General features: G+C 34.8%; 1 protein-coding gene across 1 annotated transcript in view; it reads left to right on the forward strand.

The window, feature by feature from the left end:
* RFX3 (regulatory factor X3) overlaps positions 1 to 12,633 on the forward strand; it is a 74,772-nt gene that overhangs the window by 14,598 nt on the left and 47,541 nt on the right. Inside the window, exons 2-3 of the mRNA XM_058826902.1 lie at positions 2,466 to 2,590; positions 10,575 to 10,672. Coding sequence (XP_058682885.1) covers positions 2,466 to 2,590; positions 10,575 to 10,672 — 223 coding nt within the window. The remainder of the gene's footprint in view (positions 1 to 2,465; positions 2,591 to 10,574; positions 10,673 to 12,633) is intronic.

Here is a 12,633-nt window from a genome sequence, read left to right on the forward strand (position 1 = left end):
GGTTCAAGCAAGGCTGGTACCCTGGCTGGAGCCAGCACGACAGCTCTCCCCAGCTGCTCGGTCCATATCCCACTGCATCAATGTGATGGATGGCAAATATGGTGATTTATTGCAGGGAAACTTAACATTTTATAGCCTGGGGTCACTGTTTTACTCCCATCTGCTTACATCACACCTAGATGCTATTGGCTAATTGCAGAAGACTTTACTATCCTAACAGAGAGGGGTGGGTTACTAGCTGTCCGTTACATCCCGAGTTCTTCAGATCACAAGCCCTTAAACTACAACAGGTCATAAGTCCTGCCAGCAAACTTGCTCTAGTCTCAGCTCAGACACCATCTCCTGCTCTTCCACTGACACGTCTGCAGGTTGTCTCACGTATTTTCACTCCTTTCTTCTGCAATTGCAATTTGCTTCTGCCCAATAACCCTTTTTTTTCCCCTCTTCTTAGATATGTTATCTCAGAGGCAGTACCACTGTCACTGATGGGCTCAAGGCTCAGCTTTCCAGGGCTGGGTCCTTCTTGGATCTAGCTGGCACTGTCTTCATCAGACATAGGGGAAGCTTCTCAGAGAAGCAACCCATGTAGTCCCCCCTCATTTGCTACCGAAACCTTGCCAGACGAACACAATACACCCATCGCCCCTTCCTTACCTCTCTTTTCTGAACAGCCTGTAACCATTGACAGCTTCACTCTAGCCATGGGATGCATCTCACCAACTTTGAATAATGACAACTAGGTCGTAACTTTCTAGCAGAATGGAGGCTTCCATATTTATCCTCCATATTTATCATGTGGACATCCATTTTTATTGTTAGGATTTTAATACATAAATGTAATCTGAAGTTCTGGTTCTTTCTTCTTTTTATTTTGTATGCTGATTTTTGTTGGGTGTGCTGAGTCCTGAAGTGCATCCACGGCTAAAAATTAGAGGGTTCAGTTAACGTGAAACTCTGAGAGTCTGTTGATTAATCTGAAATTAATTTGATTAAGAATTTGTCAGTCTTTCTGAATATTTCAGAAGAAGAATTTAAATCTATCAGGTGTACCATAGGCATGGTTTCCTGGAGTTTAAACCTAGAATGGTCACAATTGGCAAGGTCCTGGCCCTATCGCCTGACCTCACACCATATTTATATACCTGTTTCCTGCTTTGCAGTGGCTGCATTTGAATGCAAAGTGAGCTAGAGATAGTTTGAGGGTGGAACTTCAGAAACCCAGCTTTAAATCAGCTTAAACTGCTGTGGAACCCAGCTTTGACAGGAAAGTTTGCTGTTGACAGGTGGTTCTGTTGTCAAGCAAGGAGAACACTGAAATTTTTTTGGTTCAGTAATGAATTCCTCCTGCTATCTAGTGGTATGTCCCTCAGTTTTTTTATTATAGTTTTGTCTAAAAAAACAAAACTGTAGGGTTTTTGGGGGAGCTTGTTGTTTGGTGGTAGGGATTAAAGTCCATTTTCTTTACTGTCAGCCATCTGGGTCTCATGAGTAAAAAAAATCACTTGCATACGTAATTCTAAGTATAGATAGATTTTTTTTTTCATATGAATCTCTTTTATTATGCATGGTAAGGCTACTCATTTTTACTGACAGTGGTTCTCAAACTGCCAAAGTATTTTGTAGCTAATTTAAGAAGAAAGGGAAATAAAGGGCTGATTAACAATTTTGAATTAATTTTGGTTTATCACCAATCAATTGTATTGTCATTTTGGCTATGCAAAATTGAGGAATCTGCAGCTCACAATCTGTGTTTCATGTGAAGGCATGTCAGTCTTGGTTATCTTTCTGATAAGTTTTCTTTGTCAGGCATTTTCCTTGATTCTTGAACCATTTATTCATTCTACCCAAATTTTGTTGTTCCCTTTAATCATCAGGGCCACGATCATAGGCACTTGTCTACCATTTATGTATTTCTCAGTGGTTTTAGTGTCAAAAAGTTTCTTACTAATTGCTTTAATGCTTTCTACTGAAGAAGGTTATTTGAGTGTTTTTTTCACTGTGACTCATTAGATGCTTTTCAGAGTTTGCTTTCTGGAGCAGAGACCTTCATTCTGTGGCCTGCTTCAACTTGAATTTGAATGTATAGAGATTTCAGTGTCATTCAGTAAGACAGAGAAAAAATGGTTTTGAATGCTGACCAGTTATTTACAAGCTGAGAGAAGATCTGCTGTTGATTTTTCTGAGTTATTCCTAAAGCAAAACAAAGCTCAGATAAGTGACATGTTTCTTTATATGTGAGAAAAATATATTTCAAATATAAGTAAGATAAAAATAACATAAAACCCCATTTATACTACTTGTGTCCTAGTAGAGGGGGAAAAAAAATCTTTTGACTCAAAAAGATTGGTATTAGTTGATTTTAAAATATTAATAGAAATAAGGGACAAATTAGTGTGCTAATGTAAGTGGCAAAATAAAAACATTTATACACTAACTTTTTGATTTTATGCTTTAATTTTATTCAGAGATCACAATGCAGACATCAGAGACTGGGGCGGATACAGGTTCGACTGTGACTTTACAGACATCCGTGGCTGGCCAGGCAGCAGTGCCCACACAGGTAGTACAGCAAGTACCAGTTCAGCAACAGGTACGTGGCTGTTAATTTTGAGATTAAAAAAAAATTTTTAATTGTGGTTCTTTACAATATAGTGAAGAATTTGATTTTGTGCAAGACTGCTAAAGGAACTTTTGCTCTGCATTTATCAATTTTCGTTTGCTGGAATTAAAATAACCAGAGAAAAGCAAGCTATTTTCAGGATCTGTTCCTTAACTAGAGCATCTGACAAGCTCTGGTAGTACTCTTACATGATTCTAACTGTTATTTATTATATAATTAATGCAGTAGCTCACAGAAGTTTGCTCTGTGTTACTGAATATTTACATTTTTTCCTTTGAATACTGCATGTTTCTGAAATTATTGATGATATTGTTTCTTCATCTGTTTGGATGTCCAAGTGCAATACAAATGTAAATATTAAAAACATTGTTCATTGCGCATCTAGGCTTGACTGCTTGCAGATATATGCACAATGTCATGAAAGATTTTGTTGTATGCAGATCAATAACTCATAATGTAAATTTGCCAGGGAAGGAAGAAGATTGGTGTAGCAGCCAGCACAGTGCACTGTTCTTTTAAATGAGGTGGTTACTCCTGTGCAGCACCCATAAGCTTTAGAAGAAATTGAGGTGGAAGAAAATGGGGAGCCAAAAAAGAAAAGTATGGAGGTAGAAAATGGGGACTCAGTATGAAAGCCATGATGGCTGTCCAGGACTTTTCCAGAAAACACAGAAATTAGCTGTCCATGTGATGGGTATTTTGGATGACATCTGATGTTTTTCATCAAAATCTGACTTCCTGTTTTCCAAATCAGTAATATGAGAACTAGACATATTTTATTAAATAGTGCCATTCATTTCTGGTGGAGTGCTTACCTCTAAATTAAACTCTTCATTATTTCTTAAGTTCTTAAATTCCAGTGCATTTTTATATATGTATTTCACAGTCTCATACATTTAATTTATATTTTTTTCCTGTTGTGTAGACTGTTTTTAGTGAGTAGTAGTTCCATTACTATCATATGATGCTTGAACTTAGCTAGACTTTTTAGGAGATTTGTCTGTAACTCTTTTGTAAGATTTGTGAGTGAAAGACTTCTTTTCTGGGATAATTTGTTTGATTTATGTCTTCGTTCATGATGACAGATGTTTAATACATGTAGTTTATATGACTTATTCTTTTTCCTGTATTTCTATTCCTGTATTTTCACTTTTTCAGATACAAGATGGCAGTTTGGTAGTGCTACATGGTTGCTTGTTTTCAGCATATCAGATACACATACAATAGTCTAATATTACATACTGAATTTGTGAAGTACTGCTCAGTGTGAAGGACTGAAAACTGGTAACCAGTTAGTGCCATATAGGATACTTTATATCAGTCCTGGTGTAAGGTCATGTTCTATGCATTTGTGTTCTACTCTTACAGCAAAATGAAGAATGAGCAGGACTTTGGTATTTGTAAACTTTGTTTGTGCGAAGTTTCTACTTTTTCCAAAACTTCTAGGATAGAACTGTCTCCTCGTTTGTTGACTGGAGCCCCCTGCTGTGAAGGGGCCCTCAAACCCAGCAGCTGAAGTCTCTGCATCGGGAGTGTGACTTCCAGAGAGGCTCATGAGTGGTCAGACTGGGAAGTTTCCTCAATGTATTTTCCCACATAAATAATATATTAATCTTTGTCACCAACTGTCTATATCTTTTCTAAAGTAATGCTAGTTGTCCATTAATAATGTTACGCTTGTGTCAAAGCATAGAAGCCAAGGATCAGATGGATTTTTTCCTTCTTTGATTATACCTTAATAAGAGCAGCAAATAGTATTTTTTTGTTGCCCTGAGTGTGTAAAACTGTTCCTGATCACCTTTATGTACCTTTCCTTTAGTACTGTTACTTCTGAGTATCACCTTGTATTGAGTACACCATCATTATTTTGGATTGTTTCTTCCTGTGGACATAGTAAATTATATTTTCTGAATGACTCTTAATACTGACTGTATAATCAGCATAATGTTTGAGAAAAGAAATCTAAAGGATTGGGGATTGAAGATCCAGCAAGATTGTTGGGAAATCCAATGCAGACGGTGATTGAAGCACATATGTATGGGAGATATGTATAGAGAGAGGTGATTAGATTATGGAAGTAGTGAGGAGAAAGGGAACAGTGAATATGTGAATATGGTATGCCAGTAGAAGATGTGATGAGGAATGTAGGTGGGATAGGTAATTTCAGTTGCAGGGTTGGGAGAAAAAAAAGGAATAGCAAATATAAAAACAATTGCTGTGTTGAGGAAATAGCAGGTATGATCTGTCCTGAGGAATTACCTGTGTATAGATTGCATTGGCCTAAAGTTAATATTGTCTCTGTGGACCTTTGGTAGGAATGGGCCAATTTGCCTAAAGAAAATTAGGAGAAAGAGCCATTATAATGGCTATTTTAATAAAGACATTCTTTTGATGGCAGAGGGAGGACTTACTATTTCTGCACATTCAAAGTTACCAGTGATGAAAGCTGGAGAGAAGGTTTTGGGCAAGAGTATATAATACATGGTTTCTTTTTTTTATGGTTATAATGGACATGCTTAACGATTTCAACTGTATCTAAATTACATGTGAATATTCAAATTTTGATTATATTATATTGTAAATATACATTGCTAAAAAGAATGGGACACTTCTGGGATTTTGTTAAATTCAAGGATACTGTAACAAGAGTATCCATGTATATTGAACAATTCAGTGTAAGCTGAAACTTCCATGTTATGATTTGCAGTAATTTATTAGTGCTTTCTAGTGTATAATGCAATTTTAGATGAATTTGTTTTTAATTAATATTGCAGCAATGTATAGTATTTCATTTTTCTAGGGAGGTTTCTGTTTCCTATATTTCTGTTCATGTATTTTCACCATATTTAAATGACAACACCTGAATGCATTAATTTGGGATTGATTTCATATGCATACAAAATACACATTTTTTTTTCACTATGAAATATTTTTGCCCTGAAAAAGGGCAAGCTGAATAAGTAGAAGGGCAGACTAAGAGCCTTTTCTCTTCAGCTGTGTTTGTACACAGGCATTCTGTCTTTTGAACAATAACCAAAAGAGTAACTTGATATTTTCAGCTAAAACAAATCCCTAATTTCCATATACCTGCTATTAATATGCAGCTCATGAGAGTCTACTATAATGCTCCAGTAATAGGAACAATGAAGGTACCATTTATGAAAACCTGGATTTTTCTTCTTGCAAAAGTGGCTCTAGTGGTAGCTGGTTTCATGCAAAGCAACAGAAGTCACTGTTGAGATGGGATAGAGGAGAATAAGAAGCAAAAAACAACAACAGGCAAAAATGTTTGCATGTAATTAAATTGTTTAAATAGCCTGAGGAATTCTCTTAGTCTTCTGTTTTCTTAAATACAAGGATTTTTCTTTAATATATTATTCTTTTTTCAACAGGCAGTGTTCAGCTCAGTGCAGTAAGCATCTAAGGATTCAGAATTAAACTCACTTTTGAGTTTATGCCATGCAATATGGAAGAATTGGAGAAATAAAACTAAAAAACTATTTTATAAAAATATATCCATGCATCTGAAGTTGGGCAAAGCATTTCTTCACAGTCACTGAATTCTGTGGCCATCACATTCACAAAGCATTCTATCATTCATTAACTGGAGATGCAGACTTCTGCTAATCAAAATTGCTCTTAATGCAAAATCATGTTTAGCATATGAAACACATAATCATGAGCTGACATTAGCCATTATATAAATATGAATGTGCTTAGAATATTACAGCATGTGCTATTTATATGTTACTTGCCTAAAGTAATCCATACTAATGAAGGAAAAAAATTATTTTTATCTCCAAGGACAGAAAATGTTGCATATCCAAGCTGTTTGCAAAGACACAGTGGATAATTATATGTTCTTTTTAAAATGGAATTTAAAAATCCTTGTATATTGCTCTGTTGTTCTAGTCTTTGCTTAGTAGTACTTTGAACAGACACACTCTTTGTAGGAAATAAAACTTCACTCTTATATTTTGATTCATGCTCTTCAGTGTTTCAGTATGCTTTTTATACTTTATTTTTGTTGACAAACTTTCATAGATAAAATATAACTTAGTCCCTTGTTTATTCCTCTGAGGTAGTATAATTAAAAATAGAAATTTTTTTGCCTTTTTTTTCTTCTTCAGCTAGTAAATATAACTACACATGTATAATAAACTAAGTTTACTTTCACCTCTTGTTGTCCTGCAACATTTCAGCTGCTTGCTTCTATTCCTATTACAGTTTTTTATTTCAGGCTAGAGTCACTGAAGCAGGAGGAATGAAAGCTCTACTGGCTGACCTTATTTAAGTCAAAGATTGCTTTTAATTTTCTGTTTTCCAGCCAGACAATAGTGAAAATTACCATGGCTAGTTGACTGGTCCACCCTAGAACATAATTTTTGAATTTGAATACTGTTGCTCTTTAATAAATATTTTATTTATTGTGTTTTCTATTTTGAGCCAGTTCAATTAATTATTGGAAAGGCCATTTATGTTTAGGTCTCTGGAAAGCCCTGGGAAGATAGTCAACAATTTCTGCTCTGCCCCAAAAACTACATGACTCAGCTGATACCACTCCTTTAACAGCTTACTAAAAGGCAAAAGGATAATGATAAATAGAAGTGAAGAAAAAAAACCCTTTTTTCATATTTTCCATATTTTTTCATGGAGTTTTGTTTCCTTATAATTAACTTCTCTCAAATAATTTTGCGCTCAGAGAGACTAAATATATGTGTCTCATTTCTTTCTGTTGAACATTAAAAAGAAAATTCAGATGCACTAGATTTAATTCTCATTAAAGCATTAAAAATGAAATAAGAAATAAAATTAGTACTGGAAATACCATATAAGGAAGATTTTCATTATGGCAGACGTTTCATATACAAGGCCATCCTAACGGCTCCTTACTTACTTTATTTGCCATAGCTTGACAGGAAAAATATTTGCCTATAGCCTTCCCTACCCTAAAGTTCTTAATATATTGCAATATCATGTAGTGACTACAGCTTCCTTTGGCAGGATAATAAATTTAACTGTAGCAGTACTGAGTTTCAGAGAAGCTGAAGTAAAGTAAGTTTTTTATAAACCTTTCAAATTACTGTATTGAAAAAAAAACATCAGTGGTCCTCTTTGTATTGAACTTCAGTGTTAAACAAGAAACGTTTTGATTTTCAAAAGTAGGTAAAATGTTTAAATAGCACTATAGCATATCCATTCTTTAGTTTAAAACTAAAAAATAAGTTACTTTCTATGCATAAACAGTCCTGAAGTTTCTAGTAGTACTACATATTAGGCTAGTAAAGAACTTATATAAAAATTGCTGGAAAATTGAAATTAAGCAATGAAATTTTTAACAGATTTTGGTATTTTGTTGGTATTTCAAAATTAAATTTTTGTTGTTCTTACTCCATATTAGAAGAGAAACACATTTTGGAATTTTTCCGTTTCCTGTCCAATAGACAGCAAACGTTGATGGACTGTATACACACTTTGTCCCTGCAGCATCATCTTGCTTCTGACGGAAAGGTCTTGCACTGTGCTGAATCTGACGTTTTTTAAATGGGTAGCAGCTTGTATTCAAGAATAATGGGAGGATATAATGCCTTCTATAGGAGGGGAACGTGACCTTTCTGTTCTAATGCTGTGTTTGTATACAATGTAGAGGTCCATCTTATCCATATATGCAGGTTACAGAGAGAAAATCATGTCTCCTTTATTAACAGCAAAATAATGTGGGTTATTCTCAATAGGAACTAAGCCATATTCAGTGTGTGTGAATAGGGAACAAAGTGCATTTTGGGAGTAGCTGGATGAGAACATGGAATTGATACTGACAACAGCGTCATTTCCACAGTGTTTCCCCAGCTGTGCTACTGAGAGAGAATATGGGGCATATCCATTACATGTCAGGTGACAAGCTACTGGTTTTAAGAACAAAGCCCGTTTTCAAGGTGTTTTCTCACATCATAGGTCAAGTAGATCAGTTTGGTGTTCTGCAATAGGCAGATTAACAATGACTCCCCTTCTCCCATTGATTGAAGGTCATACAATTCACTCACCCAAAAGGAAGAAATATGCCTAGAGTTAAACTTAAAAAATATCACAGTAAGTTGCATATATGTTTCACAATAAAGCACATACATATTTTGGCCAATTATTGCGTGTGTGGGTCATTTTGTCAGAGCTTCAATGATCTGAATATCGAGAGGTACAGATTAATAACAAGCTTACAGGTCTTTCTTACTGTGGATTTGGATCAAGCCCATTACATGAAATTATGATTTTAATTAATTTAAGTTATTAAGTCAAAAGTGATGGAAATAGAATATTTTAATTTTGGAAGGTGCTTGCACAATACAGCTATTTATGTGTTTTAATTTGAAGAATTTTCAAAGGTCTTAGTAATGTGAATAATTTTGATTGGAGATTTTTGTTATTTAACCTTTCTGTTAAATAACTAAATATTGTTAGGAGAAGAAATGTACACTGTTGCCTTACCTTAATAAATAAGGAAACATCTTCAAAGTACACATTTTGAAGTAGAAAAATTGTATTTCAGGTGTATTTCTCAATTTATGTAATTCCTGTGGGAAATCAGAAAACTAGATTTTAATAGATATCTTAGCCATCATGTTCTGTCTCATTGCTCTTAATGGGCAGAAGCATCTGATTTTTCATCAGATATATAGTAGCTTAGCTGTATTCTAAACTTTCTAAACTGGCTGTTTTGTCTCTTTTTCAGACTTTGGGTTTTATTGTCAACCTAAGGGAAGGTTTATCTGAAAATCTAGACTTTTGTTTCAAAGTCAGTCAGCATTATGAAAAAGTAGGAAATGTGCTTATTTGAAAAACTTTTTAAAACACAGGTAAAAGTATTAGATTATGATATTTTTAAAGAGCTGTTGGAGGGGATTAATTAAATTCATGAAACCCAGGCTGATCTAGGATTATGGTCTTTGCAGTCCTAAGAACCAACTAAATTAGACTGAAGTATCCTTATAACAATAAATACAAGAAAAAATATTGTCACCTAATGTTAAATCTATTTACTAAATAAATAAGCATTGATTCTTTCTTGATTCAATTTCTTGAGCAAAATTTTGTCAGTCTGTGAAGTCTCTGTAACTCCTTTAGCATATTTTAGGTTCTGGACTGCTCTTAGACCAAAATATGGCTTCTCTGTAAGATGGGAGGTCTAAAAAATTAAATTCTTCATCTTTACTGTGGCAGAAGACAAAAGATTGAGACAGGAGAGAAAATTGCCATGACCTGAAACATTCCTGCAATAGCATATGAATCAAACTAATTGATGAGTAACTGTCCTTAGCTATACATGTGAAGATAATCCTTGCCTTACTACCTCTTGTTGCTTATCTCTTGAAGTAAAACCAGGTTGTGTCAGAGTTTTTAATAGCTGATAATATTCTGGGAAAGTGGTTACCCAGACTGGGGGTTTTGGCCTGTAATTGTACACCGCAAAGAAAAACCTCTTGTATCACTGTAATTTAACTCCAGTTAAACAAGAGCTAAAGCATCTTAATGAGAACATTTATTTCTGAACTTACTGTAAGATACTTGAGCTATGATTTTAGGGCTTGTATTATTTAGGACTTATATGGAAAAAGCATAAATGTAATGAAACAACACTTTCTTCTGTAGTAAAATCTTCTTCAGCTTGGTGCAAAGCAAAGCTACAGTTCATCTCATCTTTGTGGTCTTCAGATAGTTATGTCTTTGGCACTGAAGATCTGTATGCTTCATGAGTGTGCATCTTCAGTGTTAGGGCTCAGTTTATCAAACTTACAGCACAAATATCATGTAAGAACAGTAATTTTCTTTGCTAGTGCTGTGATACACCTTTAGCAATTTTGAGAACAGAGATATCCCAAATTGTTTAGAAGCCACGTGATGCATTGGAGCATTCGTACTTCTTTATGATATCCCAAACTTCTGTTTTTCTTGTTTTCAGGTACAGCAAGTACAGACTGTGCAACAGGTACAGCATGTCTACCCAGCCCAGGTTCAGTATGTGGAGGGAAGTGACACAGTCTACACTAATGGAGCTATGTAAGTTGGAAATGGTCAGAATTTTAATGTTCATTAAAATATGAAGTCAAATACATATTTTCAGTTATATTCTATCAACTACTGTATATTAAATTGGAAAGAAAACTTACTCAATTACAGTTCTTCTAGTGTCAAAATAGTTTGTTTGATGAAAATGTGAATTCACACTATTTGTTTTTATTAAGTCAGAAGTTTTGTGTAAGTAGAATTCTTGTGATTATTTTAGTTGCACCCTGTATGGCGTAGTGCTGTTTAAAAAAATATCTTCTAGTTAATGAGTATGTTCTGTCTGAAAGACATGTTGTATAACTTACGTCCTCAGGACAAAAGGCAGGGCCTTCTGTCTTCCTGGCTGCAATCCTAGTGGCAAATGATAGAAAGGTGCAGCAGCTGTAGTAACTATCTAAAGAAAGTAGTAATGTAATTTCATTCCTGTGTTTCACAAAATGAGATCAGGGTTTGGTTTTTTTTCCTGAAGGAATGAGGAAAAACAGAGGAAGGAAATTAACAGCCTCATTTTGCTGCTTCTTTAACATGATTCTGCATGTTCTGCTTTCCTGAATGAGCATTCTCATCAAGTTTCTTTCTTCAATACACAAACTAAGAAAGACTCAAAAAAAAAAAATCTAGATTTGGTCTGACCTCTGGACATTACCTAGTCTAATAACAGGCTTGGAGCAACACCACCTTTGAAATTGGCTCAAACTCCAAAGTAGACTGTGTTGCTTGGAAAGGAGCTTCTCAACATCATTTTTTCATTTACTATTTTTGCTTTCTAAATGGCTTTACGAGGAAGTACAATTTAGAGTTTTTGGATTGTCTGAGGTACTTACATATTGATGGTAATCCAAAAGCAGTTCAAAAGAGTAATATTATTTGAGTTCAGAGACTTAGGATGCTATCACTAACAGCGTTTTTTGGTTCTTTCTACTAGCAAATTTTGATTTATTACTGTCTTCTGTGGTTTTTTTCTCTCTTGTAAATCCTAAACAATGTATTTTAAATATGCATTAGATTTCTATTGTACTGATTTTGTCTGGGATAGATTAATTTTCTTCCTAGTAACTAGTACGCATCTGTGTTTTAGGCTACAAATGGTGTTGATAATATCTACTGTGAAAAAAGTAACTACCCCAGCCAAAGCCAGCACACACATACAGCAGCATAACGTCATTGTGACCATGATAGTCTTCTATTAGCTTCCAAAAGAGGTCATTCTTAAATAAGCTGTTTTTCAAGTTTCTCTTTTCATTCACTACTTTTAAACTCTTACATGTGCTGTTGGGACTTTTGTCAGTGTATAAAAAATGTACTACACTACTAATAACAGTCCAAGGGAAAAACAGAAGCAGATGTGACTGACTACTTGGTATGAATCTTCAGGTTTCCATTGTTTTATTGTATTTCTATATCTGAATCCCTCTGTGAGTTGCTGCAAAATCAGTCAAATAGGATATAAAAGAAGAAAGTTCTTCTTAGCGTGTGGGCCAAGTCTAGATTGTTTTTGCATCCTACAAAGAAGATTCTACCTGTGTTGTTGTGAGCAGCAATGTAGTGGACAGGCAATTTGTTGTTGAATCCTTGCAGGAAGATTAGCCTTTCTAAAAATTGTAATTTCATTGACAGAGAATGGACCCAGTCTGTGTTTCTACTCAGACTTTTTAAAGATTCTAGATAGAGAAGCACATTTCCCATATGCTTTTGTACACCAGATTTTCTGTAGTCTTCCTATGTGTTTGTTATCCTTTATGATAAATCAAAATCTTAGTTCTAACTCAAAATCAGATATGGGATTGTTCCATAATCTATCAAGAAACAGTACTGCTCTAGCAACAGATTAAGTCTGCAAACCATAGTTAGGGTGAAGACATTAATTCATACAGGGTTCTCTGGAGTAAATTGTCACAGCATGCCTGCTGAAAGACATCGCCTTCCATTCTGCTCTCATAAGACCCCAGTTT

This window comes from Poecile atricapillus, chromosome Z (genome assembly GCF_030490865.1).
Source record: "Poecile atricapillus isolate bPoeAtr1 chromosome Z, bPoeAtr1.hap1, whole genome shotgun sequence".
NCBI classification, from domain to species: domain Eukaryota; kingdom Metazoa; phylum Chordata; class Aves; order Passeriformes; family Paridae; genus Poecile; species Poecile atricapillus.